The sequence below is a fragment of the Anser anser genome (genome assembly GCF_964211835.1).
Source record: "Anser anser genome assembly, chromosome: 8".
Taxonomy (NCBI): domain Eukaryota; kingdom Metazoa; phylum Chordata; class Aves; order Anseriformes; family Anatidae; genus Anser; species Anser anser.
Window position 1 is genome coordinate 28,531,690 of NC_139728.1, and position 27,001 is coordinate 28,558,690.

Here is a 27,001-nt window from a genome sequence, read left to right on the forward strand (position 1 = left end):
ACAGCATCTCTCCTGTCCTGTTCAGCACCTTTCCATCATTAGTCATTTTATCTGTTTTTTAAACACTTTTTTGTGTGTTTCTTTTTTCCTCGCAGGTTTTATTAAAAATGCACAGCAAGAAGCAGACTTCAGTGAAATACTATGTTGGAATTGATGTTGGATCAGCAAGCGTTCGTGCGGCTTTGGTAGACGAGTTTGGGACAGTAGTGGCGCATGCGGAGCAGCCAATCCAAATCTGGGAACCCCAGCCAGACCACTACGAGCAATCCTCTGCTGACATATGGGCTGCTTGTTGCACAGTCACCAAGGTATCTGAAGAAAAAGAAAGCGAAGGAGATCTGTGTTGTAGGCAGCACTTCAAGTTTTGAAAGTTCGAAGTCCTCCAGTCATTGGCCTTTAACTTTCAATCCCGTAGGTGCTGCATTACTGTTTAACTTGTAACCACCCGTATGCATTAAGGGCACCTTTAGGGTATGGCTCTTGTAGCCTCACAAGGTCTGTTAGGTGGGTGAGGAGCTGAAAGCCAGAGTGATACAGCTGAAAAGAGGATTAAAGCCCTTCTTTGTGCTGTTAGCTCTGAGGAAGGACTTAACCACTGCCTTCAGGATTCACATCAGGGGTTTTTTGATTCACTGGTGTATGTTCTAGCCACAGGACAATTCTTTTGAGGAGACAAAGTTGGTCAGAACTTGATAATGTGTAGATTTAGATGCACGCACTGTGTTGCACTGGAGTCACAAGCTCCTTTATTTATTGTAGAGAAGTTGCAGTCTGGTTTGTGGATGGTGCTCCGAGGGAGACTGTCTATCACATGTGATCCTCATGAAGATATCTGTCCAGTGTTATAAAGCCAAAATAAATTATATATGTTTCTGGATAGTGTTAAGCATAAAAACAGACTGAAATAAACGTTACTATACAGGAAAATCTCCTTGGACCCTCTGATCCAAGCCTGTACGTGCTGGTGGTAAAAGTAAATTACTGACCTTGTTTTGCAGCGTACGTGTGGGCCATTTTATGGCTCTTAATAAAGCCCCAGCCTGCTCCATGATCTAAGGTTGTTTTTTTAAATATTCATGATATGCTTGGTAATTTGCAGATGGACAGCTCACCCATTCTCTTGGTATTGATCAGCCTTTTCAAACATTAATGAGCTTGGCTCGGCAGAAATGCCCTGAGATGAAGGAGACGAGGTGAGGGGAGGGGAAGGGAAAGAGCAGTGTGACAGGAGTGATAGGGGAGGGCAGATAGATGTTAGAGCAGAGCAAGTCTTTTATTCTGCTTATTTGATTTTTCTCTTTGTATATTGCTTTGTTCTTGCTCTTTAAATACAATCTCTTGTACTTGAGCAATGAAATACAGTCTCTGGAACTATAGCTTTACAGAGCCAGTAAGACACTGGCACTGCAGCAAGTCTAGTGTCATTATAGTACTAATTAAGATAATGATATTTTTATTGTTGCTGAGAAGTGGCAATTTATTACTGTGTTACATTTTAGGTGTCTTGCAACCCCACTTGGCACTTGCTCCATTTGGGTGTTGGACTTTCTTTTTTTCCCAGTGCTGCTGGAAGCTGTGAAGTTCAGATCTTTTGGGGTAGTGATTTTTTGGGAAATATTTTGCAAAAAGAATGCTATCCAAAATCTTAATAGCAGTTTTTGAAAAGGAGTGCATTACAGGGGTATTATTACTGCTACAGGTTTTAACCAACTTGACAGAAATTTATTTTTGGAACCCTTCACCATTTTAAGGCCAAAAGCTGTGGCACGGTATTACCAGAGCAGTTCTAGATGATTCACTTCACAGGTGGTAACTGAGTGAAGTAACTGATGGAAACACTTGGCCCTAACCCTCTGTCCAGGTTTCTCATGCAGCTTAACTCAAAGCTTGTAGAAAAGAGATAAAATTAGCATTACTATTTTTCTACTAGTTTTATTTTCTGATATTGTTGTGCTTCCTGCTTTCATCCAGGGCTGTGGCTAGTAAGAGTTAAAAGCTACTGAAGAGCTTTTAATGGAGCTTTGAATACAGTTTTGAAAACCAAGTATTTTTGGCAATTTGTTGGATTTTGATTATCATTAAGACTGAGATGGTTAAATAATACTGAATCTCTAAATTTTTGGAGTTTGAGCTTGTAATTTAAATTTCAACTCGCTTTCAGTGGTCATTGGTTCACTCATGTATATGGATGGATATATTTGTATTTAAGTGTGTTTTATGTATTTGCAGAAAGTCGTCTGTGGCATAGATGCCAGCCGGATTCGAGGGGTTGGTTTTGATGCTACATGTTCCCTTGTTGTTGTGGATAAGCAGTTCCAACCTTTGGCAGTCAACTCTGAAGGTAGGACTCCAGCACAGAAGTTGGTGTTAGCAGCAGCGCAATTGAACTTAGTTTCATCCAAATACAGGGTTACGGGGTTGAATCTTGAAGGCAGAATGTCTTTTCTGTTAAATGACTTTTTTCTGTTTTTACTACTTTAATTCTACTGCAAAATTAAATTTGAGATGAGAATTACTTTTTATTTAGCTAAATGTTTGGCATCCTAAGATTGAATTCATTCGTGTTGGCTCAGAAATCTCTGCTCTTTTTTATTTTCTACAAGTTTGTTCCCCTTCAGACTTTACTAATCATGGCTTTTATTGTGTGTGTAAATGCCCATCCACACTGGCTAAAGGAATGCTAAAAATGCAGCGTTCGTATAGTCTAACTGCTTATTCTGTCATGGAGTTGCAGGCAAGAGATTCAGCTTGCATATTTTATTACACTGGTGTTCCGTCTTTGTCTAGAACAGTGCTAAACCTCAGAAATAGTCTGGTATCTTTTTCTAAAATAAATATTTGTTTATTAATTTTTTAAGTAGATATTTTGAAAGACTTAAGAAAAATCTGTTTGTTTGTTTGTTTGTTTTTTACAGAATCCTGTTTAAGATAAGGTGTGTGCTAAATCAGTACATACATAGCCATAATCACAGTTCTGTTGATGTTCACTTTCTATCTCAGATGTATTTGTCATCTCCTCCTATCTTTCTCAAAAAAAGCAATCAAAAAAACAAAAAAGAAAGAAAAAGCCAGCATTGCCCCCGAAATGTCCTTTGCTAAATTTAAGCAAGATTATTTATTTTTCTGTTTGAGAGTTTTTGACAATCTGTTCAATGTGTAATGATGTCTGGGGCTATTTTGGTCTGTTGAGTCAAATTCAGTTCTTGTTTTTTATTCTCTGATACACAAGACGAGAACTTTGACTTCACACAATGTTGTTGTTAAATAAAAAGACAGGAGTGGACAGAATACTGTCACACTGAGCGTGCACTGGTCTGATTTCAGGCAGTCTCGCAGATCTAAGTTGGATTTGAATCCATGTTAGGAATATTGGTGTGCCTCGTAGAGCTGGCTTGTCTTGGAGTATGTTTTCAAGATGAAATATGCATGAGTGGCTGTGTCATGAAGTTGAGTGTGCAGTGTGCTCAGCATGAGAGTAATGTGAAGTGTCACTTGGATTACTGTTCCACCTGTCTAGCATGGCCTTTGCAGGTTAATTTAAATAAAATGTTTCTTGCTTCTTGTTCCTATGTGTGACACAGACTTGCCAAATGCTTTTGCTTTTCACATCCAAAATAAAATTATTGCAGCAAATTACCCCCATGAAAGTATTTCTGAAAGGGTTTAGGGTAGTTTTCTCATAACAATAGAGGAGGAAAAAGAATCCTTGTTACTCAAGCTGACTGGTTAATTTCAATTTATAATTTAATTGGTCAGATTTTGTCATATTTTTAATTCTCAGTCACAGAATGCTTCTTTATGCTTTTAAATATATGTGCACTCTGTCAAGAAATGTGGGTTCTTTGGATGAAACACACTCTACAAGAGCATGGCTTTTCTAAGTTCTTGGGTGCTCACAAGCCTGACTGGTTTCACCCAGCATTCTCCATGCTCAGCATGTCTTAAAATTGGCCAGAGTTTTGTCTCTAGGCATCTACTGTCAATTATTTAAGCAAGCAGTATTTGAGTTTTCTATGGAGAAGTGAAGTAGCATAAAGTCTAGTAACTTATAGTACTTAGGTGGAGTTATACCAGCCCTAAAACAATCTCTATTTTATTTTATTTTAAAGGACAAAACTCTAGGAATGTTATTATGTGGATGGACCATCGTGCAGTCAGTCAAGTAGACCGCATCAATGCAACGCAACACAGGGTTTTGAGCTATGTCGGGGGAGTGATGTCTGTGGAAATGCAGCCACCTAAATTGTTGTGGATAAAGGAAGTGAGTACCTCTAAGATTGTGATGTATTTTTAGTAATAATTAATATTCTTTGTTGACTTCTGAGAATGAGATTCATAAACAAAATTCTTCAACCTTAGTGGTGAACCCAAACGTGTGCAAAGTAAGGCCAGTAACATCTCCAGTGCTTTGAGATTCTTTTTTTTTTTTCTCTCAGTTATTTAGAAATATCTTTAATCTTATTCAGATTTGTTTTTTCCCCACTGAAACATTTCATATGCCTTACATAATTTTAAGGTCAGGTATACATAGGAATTTAGGTGCAGGTGATACACTGTTCTTTCTGCTTCAAACAGTGTAGCTGGACGTGCTTACAAGAGTGTAGGTTCTGCTTCTGGGATGGATTTATTGCAATGTGTATACAGCGCTGTCTCAACACTGGGTATCCTTGCCAGATGTCCTGCCTTTGAGGCAATGCATCCGTCAGTGAGGGGCTGTGTGATGTCTTTGGCTGCTGGGATAGAAATGGTATAGAAATGGTTCAGTTAGAGCTCCGTCAACCTTCCAAAAAATGGGCTGAACAATTTAGTTCAGTAGTGTCTGTAGGAAGTAGATCATCTGTAGAAGGAAGGCACTCTGTTCATAATGTAGAACTCTGCTTCCGTCTCATGTTTAAATTTTGTGTGTTACAGGATGACATACAGCTTTTTAATAATAACTGTCAGATAAAAGGAAAAATGCTTGCCACTTGAATTTTTCATAACCTCGTCCAGTCTGGCTTTTACATTTGGTCTCAATGCTGGCTGTCATTTCAACAAAGCCCAAATGTGAATTACTTTCTGACAGTTTCAAGCAGCTGAAGTCTCTTGTCCTTACAAATGTCAGACAGTAACACACCAAACAGTATATTATAAGGTGCAGGCTGGGAAAAATCGAAGGAGTTAATTGGTAGAAGCAGGTACTGGCAGATTAACGGTAACAAAGGATAATAAATGCTGTTTGTAAAAGCTACACAGAAATACTAATATCAACCTACCAGTACTCTGCTTCCTGAGGTATGAGTATCATATGTAAGTTATTTTGTAAATAGTAAATAGTGAAATAATAAAAAACTTAAATGAAGCCATTGTGTTTGAAACATTTTCATATCAAAAGGTCAGGAATGTTAGTAGCTGACAGATCAGGTGAGTGCCTTACTTAAGAAGGCCAGGTTGTGGGGTCTCACGATGTGGTCACCCAGAGTTGTAAGGCAGTGGCCTCAAAGCCCTCTGACATAACTGCAGTAGTATAAAGGGAGGAACCATCAGGCACTTCCGGTAGCTACCATGTCCTGTGGTAATGAGTTACACTGTTTACCTGTACTTTGTGTGAACAGGTATCTCTTATTCTGAAACAAGCTCCTAAAATTCCCTGTGTCTTTTAATTACTGAACTGTATGAGACAATATCATTCCCCAGACAACTTCTCCATGCTATTCATGATTTTATAGACCCCATTTGGATCTTACCCTGTACCATCCCTTCTTTTCCAGCCTGGAACACATTATACTCACCTATTTCATTTGTCTTCATGCGAGATGCTTACATGCCTCTGATCATGCTCATCTCCCTTCTCTGTACTGATTTTTTTTTTCCACAGTAGACTTAGAGAAGAGGGAGCCAGAACTGCAAGCCAAGATGTCAGGAGACCATAGACCATTGTGATTTTTTTTTCCTTTCATTCTTTATACGTTTCTGAATGCAAGAATGGATTGGGCGTATTCTAATGTGACTGGCCATAATCAAAACTGACTTCGGGAACTTCCGAAGACAATTTACTTAAGTGATATAGCAAAAGATTTTTACTCAGTCTAGTGAAAGGAGTGCTTATGTTGACTAAACTGAGGTGTATTCTGAAGCTTTGTAAGACCTTTGTCCCTTTGGTAGCCATCATGTTTCTGGAAATTGAATTTCCATTACTTGAAGAATTTTCATTTAAACAATTATAGGTATTACTAAAGAATACAACTTATCAAATTTACTCTGAATTATTGGAGGTAATGAAGAGGGAAGAGAAGAGGGAGAGGGCTAAGGTGACCTAACTGTGCTTTTCCATTTCTGTCATCTTTTTCTTACTAGAATTGAAGTTGAAGATGACCTCACTCACCGTGAGGAAGGAGCTGATTTCATTGTACGAGAAGTAGATGCTGGTCATTGTCTCTTATGACTTTCCTGTTATACATGACTTGTATTTTTTTGTGGAGGGATATTGCAGTTTTTCTTCCAAATCACAAGTTATTCTCATCAGCTCCTTTTTGACTTTCCATATAATATTTTATCTTGTATACTTCTTTTAATCTTTTTACATTTCCACTGTACAGAAAATAAAAACTAGAAAGTAGAGGCTTCAGAGCATGTTCTGGTCATCCAACTCTTTCACTCTATTCCATTTTGATTTCACATTAAGAAACCAAAATGCCTATATGTCTTTGAGATCTTTTGTTTGAATTGTCTTTGCTTACATTCAGTTCATTACTGCTGAATCATTTTACCCTGTGGCACCTACTGGCTAGTCTACATGAAATTACTTGGATGGTCTTGTTGTTTGTGGTTGCAGATAGGTATTCATATGACAAAGCCACCACTGCTTGTTAAGTTTGTTTGTAGGTGACAGCTCTTTGTAGTAAATTGATCTACTGAATGCAGCTACTGTATAGCCTATGGGATGGGACCATCTTGTTGGAGTGTGCATATCTGTGGCCTACTTAGAAAGAACATTTTATTTCTTTGCCCGTGTGGACCATGTGTGGTGATAGGGTCCAGTGTTAAATCTGAAATATAAACCAAAACGAATATATGACCTTCTAAAACCTAATTTGTGTGGATACAGTCACATTTCAGTATGGAATGTGGTCAGCTGAATTAAGAACGTCAGCTGTAGATGAAACTGAAAAAAACAGTCATTATCTTTTCACAAATATTTAGAAACCAGCGGAAAGATAATTCTGACAAAGTCTTCCTGAAGTCAATAAGATAAGTTTGAATGTAAACTTCAATGAAAAATAACATAGCCCTTAGTTACTGGGTCTTTCAAAATAACCAATTAAATTCTCTCTTCTAACAATGATTTCCTTGAATTTCTTCATTGTTTAGAATGATCTTGTAAAATACTATTGCCAATAGTGTTGTTTTTTTTCTTTTTTGCCCCTCTGTAGTTGCAGGTACATTTTTTTTGCAGCTTTTTTTAAGCCACTTGTTCTGTTTTATTGACTTTGGCTAGAAAAATTGCATGTTCACTGATGGAATGAGAGCACAGACAGTTCTGGTGGGTAAATTTGTGCTATGAACTGAACACGTAGGTACATCTCCTTAACTTGGAGATTGTTTTGCTGCAGATGCATGTCAGTGCATATGTGGCTATACAGTGTTTTTTGTCTTTGGTGTGGCAAACCAACAGTACAGCAGTGAGGACATAACTAAAACAGAGCAACGTAAAAGCTGTGGTGGTTATTTCTTCAGCTCTAGAATTAGCTTGTTAGCATTTTTTCCCAGAGGTAGCAAAGAAAGAATCTTGTTTACTAATTTCTGGCTGGAAGTTTTACTGCGGCCTGTGCCAAAACAGGAGGATGCTTGTTACATTTTCATCATACTAATGATATTACAGATCAACCATTTCTAAAAAATATTTGTCCCATTAAATCAGAGGTGCTGTACCATATTCCAAATGGGTGGGGGATGCTGAACTGGGAATAGGTATTTGCTTGGTACTCCCCTGATGAAATGTAGTCTTCTTACAGTGTGCTTTCACACCTCATTTTTAACTGTGGTGAGTAAGAGCAAAGAAGAGCCTCCCTTTAGAAAAAAAAAAAAAAAAAGTCAGTCTGGCATATAATTCCTTTGCAATTAATCATTAAAATTGATAGTTCTCTAGTTATTTTCTTCATATTTTTTTCTGGCACATTGTTCAGTGATCATTCTGTATGTTGCTGGTTAACATCTTTAACATCTTCAGTTACATATGCCTTTTTATGCATTATTGTTCTCTTTTTTTTTCTTTTTTTTCTTTTTTTCTGCTTACCCACAACTTAACAGCCAATGGGATAATTTGCAGAAACAATTAAAACATCTCTTTCCAGGGCTAGGAATGAGAGGAAAAATAGCTGATGTACTGGCATTAGCTTGGCAGCAACATTCACGCACTTATTTTCCCTTGCTGCCTTTTGCAGCTGTTTTTTGTTGTTGTTGTTGTTCAATGCTACTTGTAAGATTTTACCATTTAAAAACCTCTCAAACTCCATGTTCCGTGAGAATGGATCCAAGCTGCTGGGTTTGGAACTGAACTCGATAAGGTTTGTTTATAAATGCTTTAACAGCTTTTTGTTATCAAAATCCGTAATTTAGCCATGGTTGCATAGGTTGTACTTTGGACTGTTGAGTTTGGCTTTTAGTTGCAGTTGCTAATCAAGTAGGAGTAACACTTAAAAAAAAAAAAAAAAAGGGTTAACAGCTGGAAGGTTTGAAACACTGGCACCTCTGAGTGTCTGTCACCCAGCCATACACCCAACAGGTTACTTTCCAAGGTGGCCTCACACCCCCAAGACACACTTCCAGCCTTAAAATGAATCTGATAATTCAGTTAGTTATTTTTTTTTACCAATTACTTTGAGTGCAACTGGTAGTTGCCAAACTGATCAGTTTGCCTTGGCTCTGGCAAGGATGGCATTTCTGCCTAGAGCTTATCTTGGGTATCAGAGTAGCTCTGTGGCGTGATTTGGCATCTGATCTGAAGTGTGGGAGATCCAAGCCCCAAGTTCTTGCTTTGTCTGAATTGGAGTAGGGTGTGGGACATCAGTTTCTTATATCCTCATGAGTGTGTGCATTGTCTTCAGTCGTTCTTTTTCTTCCTTGACACAATGCATGTTTGTTTTCTGTAACTGAGAAGAAGAGAGACTGACACACTACATAGCTTACTGTTACAGATTGCCTGGGAGATTTCGTTTCAAATTTTGGGTTGAATTGGTAAAAGCAGGCTGTTCTTCAGTGAATGTTTTCTTCTCTGATTTTTCAGATGACTTAGATCTTGACCTGATATGGATCTGGAATGCTCATGCCAGCTTTCTTTTTTACACTAACTGTAAAAACCTCTTCTTTTTTTTCTTGTCCCCCTCCTTTTAATCTAGGTTTCTAACACACCAGTTAGGGATGATTTTTGAATTTGTGGGTTTTGACTTACAAGTAACCATGAAATACAGACCAATACCCTGTGCTAAATCCTGTTTTGCTGCTAGCCCATCTTGAGTTATTCCTGTGGTCAACAGGGTTCAGATGCAAAGGCTGTCTGTAATAACATCTAAGTTCTTTTGATTCATATTAATCTGTATTAGCAATAATGAAAGTCTGCAGAGCTTCGGTGTTTATATATGCATTTTACTTCTGGTGGGGGGGAAAAAGCTTTTTCACTGACATTAGATATCTGAAGATTACTTCTTTTTACAAGAAAATAAAGTACCCTGTAACGGTAGAAATCAGAAATAGACTACCTCAACAAACCAGGCAAATGAAAATGTGAAAGTTCCTTTCTTTATTCTTAAGCACAACGTTCCTGTAGGTATCTCCAAAAAACTGCTCGATACTGGAGCTCATGTGAAGTTCTGCTTGTGTATGTATTTTCAGTCCAGTGAAGAAGTGAACAAATACATGTAACACAACACAAAATTGTGCAGTATGGCTTCGTGGTGATCTTTGGACTTTTGTCAAGGAATGGACAGTGAAGACCTTTCCTGCCCTACATAGCAGTTTTGCCAGTCCCTCACTCTGCTTTTATCCTTCTTGTTTAGGAATATTAACAGACACTGTACTTTGTAATTCTTGAACTCACTGCCCACAGATATTCAAGATGATCTATGAGGATTTCAAAAAGTTATTGTTTAGAGGTGTAGGTTTTTAGTTTGTTTGTTCATTTTTATTGTTTTAAATATGGCAGTGAAGAAAGAGGAATCCATGAGAACCTCTCAAAAATAGAAGGATTGAATTAGTTTCTTTACAAGTGAGTTTGGAGGGTGAGTCGCAGGATATGAATACAGCACTGGGAACGTTCCTGGATCTTTTCCACAGTGCTTTTAATGTGGTCACAAATTTCTGACTGTGAGTGAAAATAAATTAGAATTAACTTCAGTGAGTGTCGAAAACGTGGAGACTTTTCAGTTTGTTTGGAAAAAGCATCAGGACATGCCATTTTTTTTTTGTCTGTGCTAATTAGTGATGACAAAGCATCGAGATGGCAAAGAATGAATCATTTGGATGTTCATGAAACAAAATACTTCAGTGTCACTAACATGTGGCTTTTGGGAATTCCTGAAGCAGTAGAATAAAGATCCAGGGAACATCTTTGATAAAACAGATTTGCTTGAAGTGGACAGTTATTCTTAATCTGTTTTCTTTTATGATTAACATTAAAGGCCAATCTACTTCTGTTGTTACTTAAAGACTATTTACCAATACATAATGGTTTATATGATCAAAAGAGGCTTAATGACCTGCGTATTAAACTTGGGAGCACCTGTGCATTCACGTAAAAAGTCAAATTTTGATGTGAGCAGCAGCAACACACATCTGGCAGATAAGCTAAACCCAAGTGATTTGGAACAGGCATCCAATGCTTGTATGTTTTTTGTTAAAAGTTTGCAACTGGATCATTCATTATTTTTTGAATTCAGTAAGAAGCCAGTAAATTAGAGAAGCTTTTGAAGAGCTAAACTCAAAGAAGATGGATTCTTTTCATGATCCAAAACAAAACAAAATTTTGCTTTTTTGTACCTACCCAGTTGCAATTTGGTTTTTGGAATTCATAGATTCAATTTTAGTAACTTTCTGGAACTTATAAGATTTTGGTTTGAAATAGCTTAGCATCTGAGTTAAGTTAAAAGCAAATTGTATTTCTTAAAATTGAATTACCTTTTATTTTAATTCATCATGTACCTTCACTTTCACTACAGAAAATGGATGGCAGCTTTCATAATGCAAATAATTTAATTTTTCATTGCTACTTATTGACAATTTATTGAATAATTTGGAAAAAAAAAGCCTTGAAATTAAAATCATAATAACAAAGCTATTAGAAACTTTGCTAAAATAGTTTAGCCTCCTATCCAACTGTGTACCACAGATTCTTACAGGGTTGCTTGGTTTTTGTTTTGTAGCTCAAAAGCTTGTGCTATTGAGACTCTTAGTGTTTAATACTTTCACTTTTTAAAAAAATGCTCTTCGTCTGCAATCTTGTGCAAGAGTTTTGTCCTGAACTGATGGAGAGTAGATGAAAACAGTAGGACCTGAAAGCTAAAAGACAATAAGGCAAATAAATCATCCCTCAGATTTCTTGTGTAGAGATGAAGACCCACGTAATTTTCCGTCTTACGCATTTCTGAAGTACCCCTCTAGCTCTGCTGTAACTTGCTAGATGCAACTGTTGACCTGAATTGTGTTTTTGCTGAAACTGGCAGGGCTCCATGCCCAAAAGACCCCAGCTAGGATGTGGTGGTCTTAGTGAGCCAACTAGTCACTGTTTCAGTTATTTAAAAAGGCAGTGGAGATTTTTTAAAGCAATCTTCTCTTTCCGTGGAAGTCTGATTCGTCAACCCTGTGGCTGGCAGCACTGTCTTTGGTTTGTTTTGGTATTTCCTAGTTATCTCAATACACTGAGGTCAGTGGTGGTCACTGGGTGCTACTGTGGTGGTGCAGGACAGGGCAAAGCTGCACTGCCACGGGACGTTACTCTTAGGGGAACTTCCTTGCCATTGATCATCCTCTTGATACCAGCACCAAACTCTGTGTAGATGATCTCTCTTGGTAGAAGAAGTTCTTTAGGAGCTTGCAAATGTCGTGTGGCTATTGGGAGCTTATGGGTATAATTCCCCTAATCATCGTCTGCAATCATCTTCACCTACTCCCTCAGCTGGAGAAATAGCATTGGACCTCTTCTCAACTGGGATCCTAGGCATTCATGCTGCTTTGTATTTTGGTACTCATTTCAACCAAATTTTACAGAGAGGCAGAGTTTGCACACTTTTGGTAGTTGTTAGTGTGAATTTATCTGTATACTTTGATGGCAACTGTAAGGTTGTAGTGTGGCGTTGAAGCTGATTGTTACCGGTTCATCCATTCAGTTGAGAGCTCCTGAACGTCCCAGCTGTGGGGAAAACCAGCTTCACTGGAAGCTTACAGGTCCTTGCAAGCTTTGATCGACTGGCCAGATAGACTAGAAAGGTTTGTTCTGGTGCTTACAGAGGTATTCGTGTTTTTTGTGATTTTGAGACTGCTCTGACATTAAGCAGCTGACTGGGAACTGAAAGAGCCCGCGTTATTGATCTGAAACATGTGCCTCCATGAAGTCTTCTTGGGAAACTCTTTTTCTTATGATCAGTCCCTGGTGGGGGAAGGACTCAGTTCTTCAGGCAGTAAATTGCTGCAAAGTGAGTAGAGTGGGAATCTAGAGAGAGATCAGAATACTGGATTTGGGAAGATTGTCATTTTTACACAACTGGCAGGTTTATTAATTTTGTTAAAATAAGGACGTGATCATGTCTGGTCTCTAATATCTATGTTTCTATTTTTTTTATTTATTTTTTTGTTAGAACTTGCAAGAATCATGCTGGGAGAAGGCAGGCTACTTCTTTGATCTTCCAGATTTCCTATCTTGGAAAGCCACAGGTGTTACTGCAAGGTATGTTAATTATAACATTATGATTTGGTCTTCTTAGTCTATTTTCTTATCTATGTTTCTGCTTTAATTCATTTTGACTGGACATGCTCTTACATACATCTGTCTGTAATTGCCTGCTCCAAAACATCTTGAACCCATCTCCTGCTTCCATTGTACATTACTGAACACAGTTGTTCCTGTGAGCAGTGTAATTCACAGATAGAGTATGTTGCTACAACTGTTGGTTAATTGGTCTTGTACCCCATTTTGGAACATAAATATGATTGCTGTAGTTACTGTGAAATATGCTTTGAAATCTGTTTTTGTTGACAAATTTATTGACTTTCTAAGAACTGAAACAAAGTACTTTGCTGTATGGTGGGCGTCTGGTAAAATCTTTCTAAAAATGGTTGCTTCAGTGTAAAACATGGCAGCTCTATTGCTCCCTAGAGCGCTTGCTGAGCAATTTATCAGTACCTTTTGAGAGAAGCCCTTTAAAGTCTTGATTAAAGTGACTTCAGTACAAGTGATGCATTTGCAGATGAACAAATCCATGTGAAAAGTGAGGTACAGTGTTAATTGGTTAAAAAAAAAATAAAACAAGTCTTATGGCCCAATTCCACACCCAGCTCTGTGCAGTTCACAGATATTTCCACTGCACTTTGTGGAGTTGTAACTGTGCGAAAACTAGTCTAAAATGACAACTGGTTACAGGCTAGCTTTAGTCTCCAGAAGTGGAAGATGCCTGCACATCAGACACAGTTCTTTTTGTTTGAGTGCTTTCTTTCTCCCTAGTCAGTCTCCATAATAGGCACCTATTGGTAAATGTTTTGCATTATATAGCATGAAAGTGCAAGTTTAACTTATATTAAAAAAAATGTTTTTTGTAAACTCTTAGTAGCTTTCAGCTGGAAGATAGTATCTCAAGTTTAGTCAGATTCCTATGCCGTGTGGCTGTGAACTGTGTAACAAGGGAACAAATCTCACCCCAAAGATCTTGCAATCTAGGCTGACTTCTCACCTGACCCAACTCTAATTTCAGGAGGTTAAATCCCAGGCTCCCAGAAGATGTGCCATGCGGGGCCTCTGTATTGTGAAAACACTCGAGACTTTGATTTAGAACTAGCACCCTGTGCTCAGGGGACTAGGTGGAGAAAGGCAACTGCCTTTTTTCTATAAACAGTTTAAGGGTGCTACAGATCAAGTGCTTCTCAAATTTTGGCACAGTTGTGTGGGAGAAAACAAGTTTCCTGTCCTAAAGAGAGCCTTTTTGAGGTAGCTGGGGGGATGTGATGGCCCGGCAAATAGGTATGCCTAAATACAACTTGTATGTGGTTACGGAGTTTTGCAATTTGTCTTGTAATAGTTCTGTTTAGCAGAACATGGTGGAAACATCTTTATCTTCTCCAACATGTGGTAGGAGAGCCGTTGTATTACACCTGGCTAGGACACTGGTTAGAACACTGTTCCAAACACAGTTTCAGTTTGGCCTTGTGGCCAGATGGATGTTAATAGATGGGATGAAATGTGTGGGTAAATCAATAAATGATCACCCTGTGCTGATGGCCAAAGAAGCCAAAATAGCGTACAGTCCATGTGAACTTGCAGTCAAATGTCATTTGGAATGTGTTGTTAAAGGAAGCGAGGTAGTTTCAGAGGAAATGGTGATGTACTTGAAAGAGAATTCATGTCTTGCTTGAGCAGAGGGATCCCTAGCACTGATGAACAGAGTTCTTGCTCTTCCCAGAGCCCTCCCTGCCCCATGGCATGCTCTGTCCATCCTGGGTTTAACGGTGGCAGCTGTAATGTGTAAAAGAAATCCCCCTCTCTGTTCTCTCTTTCTCTCTCCATCTCTCTTAATCTCCAACCTAGTGTGAGAGCTGATGGAAAAGAACAGCAGTGCCTTCCTGCAGCCTTAAAGATGTAGCTGTTATTACAGCTAATTCTTTAGCTGTTGGGAAATGAATGGTTATATCGAAGTACAGGAGTTATGCTGGCGGGGCAGCTATCTGAATTGCAGAAGTAAGGGATCGCTGCTAGCAACGGATGCTGCAGCACTGGGGAATCTGGATGGAGAAGAGGATAACTGTGCTCAGGACAGTGAAGCTGTTTATCATCTTCCTTTTACACATTCCTGAAAATTCCCACCTGCTGTGGTTTTTGCAAAACTCTTGCTAGAATTACACAGTCGGTGTGCCATGCCTGGTGGTTGCTATTCCAGTGTAATATTTGTCATCTGTTTGCTGCATGTACCTGTCAGTGGCTGTAATTTCTGTGAGGTCTCTGGGGAGGAGCAGGGGTTTTCTCGGGTATGTTGTCAATGCCCAGCACTGCAGGACCCTAATTCCTCCTGGGAACTTGGGGTGGAGCAAACAGATCTTACGAACTAAAGACTGTATTCTCTAGTGCTGGTTTAACCTGTACAGGGGTACAGTCTGAATTCCTGGGATGAAAATTTTCAGCCTCCTCGGTAGCTTTTGTATGCAACCAAAATGTATGGCAGGAGGCTTTACAAGGAAGTTAGGAAGGGGTACATGGGAGCTTAGAGCATGGTAACAGAGTTATTGTCCACTGTCCCTTATGGATCCCTTCAATTCAGGGACAGCGTTAATTTGTGAGTTTTGGGGGAGGGAAGAGAAGGATGAGGGAAATAAAAATAGTGTTGTGCACTTAATGTGGTCCAGCAGTTGTGGCTTGCACTGTCCCCTGGCATTCAGACCTCAGTGAAGCCCAGGTGCTGTTGCTCTGAAAGTAGATGTGGAAGGGAGGGCTCGCGGGTAACTCCAGCTCCTTGGTCCCACCTCGCTTTGGCTCCGTGTTCTTAGCTGTAGCTTTCTGGAGGTGAGGCAGAGAATCTCTTCTCAAAGAAAAAAAAAATACTGCAGAAGGTTGTACTCCAAATTAGAAATGAGTGAATTATTAGTGGTGAGTCTGTTCCCTTGGAAATGCCATTTTGATTATTCCAGAAGTTTTTGACAGTACTGATGAATGTTGTAAGGGAGAGAGGAATGTAGGGAAAAGACTTTCTGGAGAAAGTGGCGCGTGTGTGTTTGGTTTTGTTTTTCATCTCCCCCTTTGGTTCAACCTTTTTCTATTTCGGATAAAATAGTTCCTTGCACATCCTCCTTTGCTGCTTTAATGTGTGCTCCCCCACATTAAGATGATTGTTTTGGCTCTAGTGGAATGTCTTATATGGTAACAAAGGTGAAGAAGTAGGAAAATAAGGACAAGAAATGTTTTGTTGAAATTAAACCTACTTTTTTTCCATCCTCTGCTCTCCCTTGCGCACACCTGTTTCTTGAGAATTTCCGTGTAGTTTGGTGAAGTGAAGTAATTCATCCTGCATATGTTCATAATTCTGTGGAAGTGGGAATTAACAAGTGTAAGATTCTTACCACCTTTTCTCCCCTTGAGCACAAAGGAGCCTATTCACAGGGCAAGGCACAGTGTTAGTCATTGTGAATCACACATTACATGGCCCTGGTAAAAGATACATAGTTTTTTAATCTGTTTTGGTGGTGGGTATTCTACTAGAATCAAAGCAGTTGCAGGTGCACTTATGTAGGAGACTTCTGCATGCATCGAAACTATTACTCTTGCTTCTTTACATTTTGAAGTGTCCGTTCAAAACATCTTGTATGTTTTTAACATTTAAAAACTATGTGTAGCCTGTTTGGCTTCACTGAGATTGCTCAGTGCTCCAAGTAGTGTGTGATCAGGATTTGAAGTATTTGAAGACAGTTCTTGATAAGTATTTCGGAGTATGAAATCGTTTGTCTTTCACTTTCAGATGATTGTGCTGGCTTGAACTGCCTTGTTGCCAAGGGAATTTTTTTTCCAGCGGATATATAGTAAGCACTAAATGCTTTTTACCTGAAAGATAGGGACTCAAATATAGTCAGATTTTTACCTACTCCCCTTGAAATTGCTGTATGTCTCAGTGAACAGCATCAACACATGAGCTGCAAAAGATGAGTTCCAAATTGATGATTCCCATTGGTCTTAAAAGATCACCTGCAATATTCCCTATTATAATACTCATTTTATATTATTGCTCCTTTGGGTTGGTGAAATACCGTGCGGTTGTTCTGAATGATCCAGATGCTGTTCTGCATTAGGAAGTGTTACCGACGTCTCTTTAGTTAACCTTTGGAACATTTCCTGCCCCCCCAGGGCTGCAGCAATGAGCGTTGGTTTGGCCACTTGAGTACTCAGTTGTCTTACTGCACAAGTGCTGCTGGGGAGAGGAAGAGAGCTGGTTTTTCACAGACATGTTAGCAGTGCTTTTCAGAGGCTCAGCACTTTTACTCATGGTGAGTGTGACTCACTGCTATCTTCCACCCACCGTCTATAACCTCTGATAACTTTTCCTTTATATGGTATTTTGGATGAAGCTATCTTAATAAAATCTAAATACATACCTGGTTTAGTTAGAAGTTACTGCGTTGTGGATGGAGGATTTGTATCAGAGATGCACTTCTACAATTTTGCTGTATTTCTGAAGTCTCATGAAGGATTACTCTGTGGACAAGACTATGGCTAAGCTGTTGCCACAGGTAGAATTCCCACACAAATTGCTCAAAGGTTATGTGCATTGAGGTCCAGCATTCTGCTTGAGGACACTTCCAGTCACAAGCAACTCGCTCCCTGGAAAACTAGGTAGTCCTTACTGGATTTACGTGGTTCAAGATGAGCTGTAATCAAAGAGAGTGGGGAAGGTTTTGGAAGCACAGGTAAGAATGTCAGGCTTGACGGTAACTGAAGCGGAGAGTATCCAATGTGCAATAAGCCACTGGATGAGGAGGAACAATTCAGTAAGAAAAATAAAATTAAAGAAAATGTTGGCAAATAGTTCGCAAATGAGAAGTGCCAGAATGAGTGAAGAAGTCAAACACTTAGAACTCTTTTAAGGAAACTCCCAAAGTTGCAGAAAAAAGTAGGAACAAGCTGAATATTTATGCAAAAGAATTTTATTAATGTGCTTACACTCCAAACATGTTAATAGTTGGGGAAGGTAATTTATTAACTAGTAGAGACTTCATCTCATGTATGGGTATTGACCCAAATGATTCTCCTGTGGAAATATTTGTCCAGTCAGTCTTCAACTGCTAGCCTTCACTCCAGGGAAAATGATATAACAGAGATGTTTTGTTGGGAAATCTTTTGTAAATTATCTACATCCAACATAGATCTCAGAGTCATGAGTTTCTTCAGAGAAAATCAGTTTTATAGGAAAGAAGTTCATATTGTTATAGTAATTGAAGGCTGTAAACTTAAACACAAATGGCTGTAGTTCTTAAAAAAAAAAATCAAAAATAGATGAACCACATAACTAGTTATAGGCTATTTATGTGTGTAATGGAGGGGGGGGTATCTTTTTAATATACAATATTTTTTCAGTAGGAAAATACCATGACATTTTTTTTCCTTCTCCTTCATTTACGAGAAGGAGGCTGGTGTCTTGGTTCATGTACATTTAAATAGCTGACTCTTTACATTAAGCAGTGATTAAGTCCTAAAGGTTTATTTATAACCTCTTCCCACTTGCTTATTGTTAGGGCTAAGGATGGCTCTGTTGTACTGATTTAAATCCAGAGAACTCGTGATGTTAGTGGGATTGATGCAGAGTGTGCTGGGATAAATAGGAGGAGAATATGGTCCATTGCTGAACTGCAGTGCTGGGAGCTTGTGATAAAACATTAAAGCTAGGAAGGTGCTTTTGAATCCAGGAACCCAGATTCGAGTCTGCTTTGTCATGTCACCTCTGTGATTTGTAGAAGTGAATTTTTGCAGGTGTTTAGGCAACTGTATACCTTTGAGGATTTGATTCTTACTCATTCATATGTTTGTTTTTCATCTGTTAAACTGATGCATACATATACTGTTATGAGGTTGCTTCTTTTCCCCTTGTTTTATCACTTTTCCTTCCACAGCGATTTTGTCGCTGTGATTAGTGGAGTCCCCAGCAAGCATTTTATCCAGATGGGCTAGGAACTTCAAAAGGAGAGAGAATTCGGAAGAGGAGCTTATATTTAGAGGTGTGTAGAAGAAACAAGCTAATGTAAGTTAAATGATTATCTGAAGGACGCTTGTGTCTTTTTAAGGGATTGAGCAATCCTGATTATTGAGCTGTGGTAACTGGAGCAGCGCAGACACCATATTCCTGGGGCCAGCCGCCCTTCCCTTCCTTCCTAGCTGGGCCGTGACTAATGTATACCCTTTGGCTGGGATTCTGGTGTTTGACTTCTTGTTTATATTTCGTACCAACTTCAGAAGATGCCCAGTCTAAAAATTAGGCTTCTCTCTGGAAAGAGAGGGGCTAGGGAATGTTTCCTGATCAGCACTGCGGTCCATGTGACGGTGACAGTATCCTGACTTGCACTCGGGTTTTATGTCCTGTTTATGAAACCCAAGCCTTCAGACTTGCAGACTTGTTTGGAGAAATCTCTGGAGAAGGGAGAATTATCTTGAAGGGCTGGTAGGGAGGGGAGGGATGGTGTTTTTGTGGATTGGACAAACAAAGTACCATGAATTTCCTGTCCTGAAGCCAATAGCAAGTGTCCCTGCGACGGTATCTTTGCCAAACAAGAGAGAATTCCACTTCTATCAAGCTTTTAATAAATTCAAAACATGTTCTTTGGAGACTGGTGACACACAGACTGATGCAGTGTAAGAAAATAGGAAGTGTGTAGCTGCAAAAATGATCAGGAATGTGAAGGGCAGGTGCAATGTGAGCCATTACTGCTAGATATTTTCTTTTTAATGATTAATTTAAAAACGGCATGTCCTTGGGTCAGAGTCGTCTGAAAGAGCTCTGTGTGCTAAATACGAAAATTGTTAGCAGGTCTCGTTAATGTTAGCCAGGAAGCATACAGGCAAACAGGAAGCTTTAGCTATTGTTGTTGTACAAATGCCCTTTACAAAATATTAGCAAGAGAAACTTAATGTGTTTTCCACAAGAACAGGAGCCCTTCATAGTGTCTAACTGTATCTGCACAGCGAAGAAAACCTGCATTGTCCCTCTGCAGCAGCTTTGACATACATCGAGACGTCGCGTTTCAGAGATCTCAATTCACATCTTCAAATATCTACTACTCCAATTATTTTTTTTAAAGATGTTAAGGTTCTTAATTAGCTGCGACACCATCTAGCATTTAGTTTTCTATTGTGTTCCTTTGCTGCTAAAAAAAAAAAAAAAGGAAAAAAAAGAGTCAGCCAGGTCAGTATAGAAAAGGATTGGGGGCAGGCGCGGTAGTAGATGTATTACTGGCACCCTGCCACGGAGACAGTGAACTCTGAGCCAACCATGAAGTCATTTTGAACTCAGGGAGTCTCACTAATCCAAGGCAATGCGTCTTAATTTGACAAAGCAAAGACTGCTTGATAAGCAACCCCCGCTAGAAATGCTGTTAAACGGGGGTGTTTGTAAGCTTAGATTGTGGCCGAGAAGTGCGGCGATAGGGGAGGAATCATCTTGTTTTCAGGTCCTTACTCCCCCAAGCCCAAAGGCAGGCTTGGCTCTGGTCTCCCCTGCAGTTCGGGCTGTGCAGTGGCTTGATGTGAAATTTGAGAAACATATGTAGTTTTCTATTTCAGGAAAATGAGCTCAGGGATTGAATGTGTGTTTTGTTGGCTGTTAAGCTCTGATCTTGCCTAGTGTGGTAGTTTGAGAGTGTGTGTGTGTGTGCGTCTGTGCAATGGTTAAGACATTCGCCAGCACTTTTTAAAAATAAAATTTGGGGTTCATATATTAATTGCTACTACAGGTCTTACTTCTGCAGTTTCAAAATGCAACATCCTACATCATAAGCAGCCTAAGTATGCTATGGTACATCAGAAAATGTTTCAGTCTTTTATTTTTCCAAAATAGTCATTAACATTTACTTGAGCTGAAGAGTGGTACACACAAAGTTTTCCATCAAGGCAAAGGAGCTGAGTTTAAACAACCCTTTCATTGTTGATCCTGTGCAGAAGCAGTATACACATGAACACTGTAATTACTGGCTTCTCGGAGGGTCAGATAATAATCTTCCCTTAATAACGTTTGCAAAGAGATGGCTAGGAGTCTTTCAGATCCAGCTTGTTGACTTGCTAAGTAATGGTGGCAGCACTGCATAACTGTGTTTCACTGAAGCTGGGGGGATATTAAAGGAGGTTGTGGTCTGAGGGCCTAAAATTCTGAGGAAAGACAAGGCTGAAACCACATAAGGGCTTTTTGTCTTTCAGGTCTCTTCTTCCTTTTTTTTTTTCCTTACTTATTCATTTATTTATTTATTTACTTATTTTTTAAGCCAGGAGTTCAGAGTGTACGTTTCTTTTGCTTTAGCTTCTGAGAACATCACAGATCAGACCCCCGTGGTACAAGACATGCTATAAACAATGTCACCTTCTTTGAACTCGTGCTTACATGAAACGTTGTGGAAAGCCCCATGCAAGGCCCTTGTCCCTTGTGAAATTGGGTCTCCATTCAGCAAGAAGTGTGCAAATATTGCTTTCTTGCCTAAATGTGAACCAGATAAGAAAATAGCCGTACTGCGGAACTCTTGGGTCATTTACAGCCCCAGCAGTGTTTCAGTGAGCACATGTATAATGCATGTATTCACGGGAACTTCTTAAAAACCACCCCCTGAAAACAATAACATTCCAGAAACGTTCTCATCCAAAGAAGGAAAAGAAAACTATGTAACATGAAGTCTGTGCATTGTATTGAGTACATAAAGTGCTTAAAAGTATTAAAACTCACTTAAACTTTTGTTCCATAAGGGCATCCTTTAAAAAAAAAAATCTCTTCTGTAATATCGTATATGTAAAAGAGTCTTAACTGGTTCAGCCTTATAATACTCTTCTTAACTAAAAGGTGGCATTATTATTTTGTATATGGGAATACAGCCATGTAATTTGAAGGGTATGATTTCTCTAAGCGTTTAGCTGTGTGTCCAGCTTTCTGGCTAACTTGCAGTTACAAATTACATACGTATTTTTACAGTTCATACTATAAATTATTTATTCTGGACCAATTCTTCCTCCAGACTTACCAAACAAATGCTTTTCACCACCAGAGCGTTCCTTCTATCCCTTTCACTGTAATACATGGTTGAAACAACAGTCTTGGACTGGAAGGCAGTCTACTTATATGCTTGCTTTATTTTTGTTGGCTGGCTATCTAAATCTGTTTAATGTTAGTAACTTTCACTGGAAATTCTCCTCGTGCTTTAGGATGACACTGATGATGTCAGGGTTGATTTACATTATCTCTTTAAAGTAGCATTAGCTTACATAGGACCTTTCCTCTTGTTTGTTTTAGCATTCATATTGTCCAGAGAGGAGCCTTTTAACTGTGAAATGTAAATATCCTGACAGCTCAGACTTCAAAAGAAAGTGATTCTTTGTCCATAGTGGTGATACGATTTTTTTGCCAGCACTATAACCTTTAAAATGGTGTACTTTTATGCTTGACCTGTCATCTGCATATAAAAATCATCTTAGGTCACTGGTACAGTGCCTTCAAGAACACGTCTAAAGAAGGCAAACAGTTTTAGGTGTGTGTGCTGCCATTTCTGCTTTGTGGTAGCCCATCTGCCACTTTCAGTAAGGTCTGGTTATTGATTCGATGTGCCTGGCTGTGCCTTCTGCTTACATTAAGATAGCGAACGCTTCTATTGTAGCAAATTGATGTTCCCAGATAGCGAGCCCAGTATTATATACATGTATAATGTGTTATATGAAATCGCCAAGGATTTGGTTTTTTGTTCCCTTCTCTCTTTACTCCGGAGCCGTTCCATCAAGCTGCTCATTAGATGAGAGGTTGTAATCCAGTTTTCAGTGGATGAAATGTATTTGTGCTTACAGAATCAAAGACATTCCAAGAAAGGCTGTTTGTTTTCTTACTACCTTCTTTAATTAAATTTCGACGGTAGGATTCTGACGGTCTGACTTGAGAGAAATAGGTGAAGCAAGAATGATTGGCAGCATGGTGCACCAGAGTTACACATACTGGTTGCTAGACCCTGTATGCGTAGGAAACTTAATTCTCCTATGGATAGGATAGTTAAAACTTAAGGTTCTGCCATGTCTTTAGCTTCATTTTAAAGTGAATGGAGGAAGTTCTACATTTTGTCTTTCGGTATTAGCTGGCTTCAGGGAATATTTAGATTTTAGAGAGAGAGGAATGAGCAACTTTGATTATTTTGTTGTATTTTAGTATCTCAGATTACCTACATTCAGCCTTAAGTTGCCTCTGGAGCTGCTAATCTAAGTCAAAGCCCATGTTTGTCCATTTTATTTTGGTTCATGTAGTTATCTGCTATCTCAGACTTGTCAGCCTGAGTTATGAACTTGCTGGTGCTCTGCGGTATGTATGTGCCCTTCTGCTCTCGCTGCGTGGAGGTTTGGGAACAGCTAGCATTCCTCAGCGCCTGCCCCTGCGTTACCCGGGGGGTGCAGGCAGCTCACAGTCCCACATCTGGGCCCCCGCCGGGACCCCCAGGCTCCCCGTGCCAGCGTGTGGTAGTGTAGGAGGGAGGTCATGGAAGGGAGCCGTGTGATGGCCTCTAACACCCGTGTGCAAGGAATTTTTGTCAGTGAGAAAGAGGGTTTTGGGGTCCTTCATACCGCATAGGTTGCCTGGGGAAAACTTACCTGAGGATGTGCAAAGATATGCTAGTTTTACTCAAAAACAAACAAAACCAAAACCAACCATCCAAAAATGAACAAAACCCCGCCTCCAAACCCACTTGTGCTCATGCATATGTAATACACTTTTAGGATGAAGGAAATAACTCCAAGTTTCGTTCACTAGTTGGAAATTTTTAAGATCTTGTCTTCTCCTTCCATCCTCGTTTTCCAAGGTGAACTCCTTCTTCTGAGGGGTGAGGCTGGGTCTGCACAACAGGATTTTTTTTTTTTTTATGTTCAGTGAAAAGTTATGTGAGGGGGGAGAAAGTCCCACAAAATGTACAGAAAGCTGTTTTCCTGTAGCTTCCATCTTTTGCCATTCCTTCCATGAACCTGTACTCGGGGGATTTTGATGCTGGTTTGTCCTTGTATACAAGGACATTAGTCTCCTTAATGAACATCATCTTTTGTGATGTCGGATGATGGTTGTTTGTCTGGGGGGGAATGGAGGAGTGGGCACGTGTGTGTCTCAGACAAATGAGAGCTCTTCAGTGTTCCCCGATCCTCACGGTGACCCCGCTAGCACCAGGTATGACTGTGATGGGAGAGCTTTCTAAATGGATCCCAGTTTGTTTCAGACTCTCTGTATACTTTGTTCTGTAGCAACTGTTCATTTTGTGTATAAGGACAGTTCATAAACAGATGTTGAAACTCAACGTGGTGCCTGAAATTTACTGCTATTTCTGACACGCCTGTAACAACACAGGCAATCCTTATTTATATGGGTTAGCTCCACCAGCAATCTATCAAAGTAAATCTTCTATTAACTCTTCTAGGGTAATGTCTCTTTAAATGAGGATCAAAAGAAAATTATACCTACTAAAAATGTTAGGTGTCAAGGGATTGTTAATTGCCTAACCTATCAAGAGACGTATTAATTATTTACTTAAAGTTGATGCTCATTTGCTTTAGCACAAACAAAAAAGGGAGAGGAAGGAGGAGGGAGAGTGGAAAGAGAATGTCCAAAATGACATGGCACAAATTACCTTGTTACTACGATATGTACTGTGCTGGTAGAAACCACTTCAGGAAGATCTCTAGGGCTTTGTCTGGTGTTTATTTATTTATTTATTAACCTGTTTTATCTGAAGGGGTCCCAGTATGTGTGTGTCAGTGTGTAAGTGCATGTGCACATATGTGCATACAATAGGGAATACCTTATTAAATTTGAAACTCCGCTTGGAGGAATATTGCCCAAGCAAACCACATCATGCCAAGCTTTTGAAAATGCACACTGGTTTAGAGAAAGCATTTTAATATATTGAAGCCTCGAGCCATCTACCTCTCTGTTCCCGAGAGTTCTACCTGAAAACTTCCAGGGCTGAATAATTTAAGGTTTGGGGTTTTTTAATCTTTCTGCAAGAAACGCTAGTCTGATATTTTATTTTCTTAAAGTCTGAACTCCACATAACTTTTTTTCAGAACTGTTTATCCTCACTCCAGACATGAACCTTGGAAAGGTGGCAGAAAAAACAAACAGCTGCTGTGTTTTTGGGCAGTCTGCATTCCTTTAAACTCTCTGAGATCAGACTTGTGCTGAAATTTTCAACTTATTTGTCCTAGGGCTTAACCACTTTCACTCCTGCTTAAAAGTGAGTGAGTTTGCCATTCCAGTGCTTGTGAGAGCTGTCATGTGGAGCCTTAATGATTCGAGAGCTAGGAATATACGATGTGTTCTTAGGCTTTTTATTATTGTTTCATTCCAGCTTCACCTACCTCCCTAATCATCAGGCCATGTTTGGACTCTCCTGTCTTTTTTAACTTAAGTGTTTTGCTTAAGATAATTTAGGGAATTCTGCTTTCACTTTCTTTTTGAGGTAAACTTGATGCGTGTAAAAATGTTGTTAATGGCCGGAGCGGCGCTCTTCAAAAGCCAGTCACAGTCCCCAGGCCTGCAGTCGGCGTGACCTCCTCCAAGCCTGGGTTTCTTTCCCTCACGTGGGAGAGGGCAAGGAGAGCCATCGGTCCCAGGGCAGCGGTTTGTGCCTTCTCTGTAAGGTCTCCAGGCTGTGTTTTCCAGAGCTTGATGTGGGAGAATAACGACACTGCGAGGCGTGGGTGGCGAGCTACTTAGGGAGTTCGATGGTCGGGGCATTCGATGGCTTTGCCTGTCAGAGCCACGAGGGTGCTGCTTCCACTTGTGCCTGCCAGGTCCCTGCCTTCCCGTTCGTGGAACTACGTAAAGAGATCGCTTGTACCACATCACTATTTGTGTGATCCGGGTTAACTACATCGGGCAGGATGCTGAGAACACGTGTGTGTGTTTACTAGCAACTAGAGTTAATGGAAAAACAAAGCAGTCACTCCAATTCTGAAGGGCTTTTCAGTTAACCGTGTTCATTCTTTTCTTTGGGCCTATGTCCAGCAAAGCACTTAGGCACGTGCTTAAAGTTAAAGCATGTGCTTAAGTGCTTTGTTGGGCTGGGGCCTTTATTTGCTCTCCAGGCATGTTGGTATGAACAGGCTGTTGGTTGTATGAATGTTTGGGGAACTGTTCTTTTTAAACTGTTGATTTTTCTCCTCTGAACTTTTTGTTCATTTTTATCCCAGGAAAGATACTTTGTGACTTGAGTATGACGTCCTGCATGACACAGAAAACAATTTGCAGTCTGTAGGCTATTGATGGAAATTAATAGGCAATGTGTATGAAGGAATCATGCATTTGGGAAATATCAAGGTCAGTTCACCCAGAGAAGTTTTCATCTGATGTCTTGCTCCTGCTGAGTAATCTGGTTGGCAGCACTTGCCATACACCAAGGGCATCCTCAGGTAGAGTACTGTGGGTCTGGCCCGTGGTATTGTACTTTCGTCCTTCCAGAATTTTTTTTGCTGCCTTTTAGGTGGCAGTTGCTGTTAATTTTTGATCTAGAAGTAGATTTACTTGTTTGTTTGTTTGTTTGTTTATTTCTGTTTTTTGTTACTGCAGTCCAGGCTTGCATCTCTCTGATTACCGCAGAGCTGCAGATCTTGTGCTGTCCCTTCTCTTCATTCTCGTACCATCCATGGCAAGTCAGGGCAAGAGAACTCAGTTAATTTGAGACTTCAGGATGTCTGTCTGCATCTTGCAGAAGTGAAAGTTGGCCTTTCACCTCTAGAGCCATCTTAGAACATTAGCACGTTTTATTTTTGCTGTCTTTGACAAGGGGCAAAACACTTTACGCTAGGGAAAGTGACTTTATCATGCAGAGTGTGTAACCTGATATTGCTGACTTAGTTGTTGGAGTTAGTAAGGACTACCTGTATACCACAACCCTGCGGATGCTCATGCGTACAAGTGTCCTGCCGTATATAAATGTTCCAGTTGACGTCAAAGGTGCTGTTCAGGTCAGATTATGCATACCTAAGTCTTAGTAGGACCAAGCTCTTGGATAAATAGAAGTATGCAAAATTGCATTTTTAAAATTGGTTCTTAATTTCTCTTACATTAAAATG

General features: G+C 39.7%; 1 protein-coding gene across 18 annotated transcripts in view; it reads left to right on the plus strand.

The window, feature by feature from the left end:
• Positions 1-27,001, plus strand: part of FGGY (FGGY carbohydrate kinase domain containing) — a 305,857-nt gene that overhangs the window by 177,895 nt on the left and 100,961 nt on the right. For 12 of the 18 annotated variants that reach the window (XM_083847626.1, XM_083847628.1, XM_083847619.1 and 9 more), the window contains 4 exons: positions 96-308; positions 2,230-2,341; positions 4,110-4,261; positions 12,828-12,916. In XM_083847626.1, coding sequence (XP_083703752.1) covers positions 96-308; positions 2,230-2,341; positions 4,110-4,261; positions 12,828-12,916 — 566 coding nt within the window. Of the gene's footprint in view, positions 1-95; positions 412-2,229; positions 2,342-4,109; positions 4,262-12,827; positions 12,917-27,001 lie in introns of those variants that run through there. The other 6 variants (XM_083847610.1, XM_083847613.1, XM_083847612.1 and 3 more) reach the window with 2 other exon arrangements.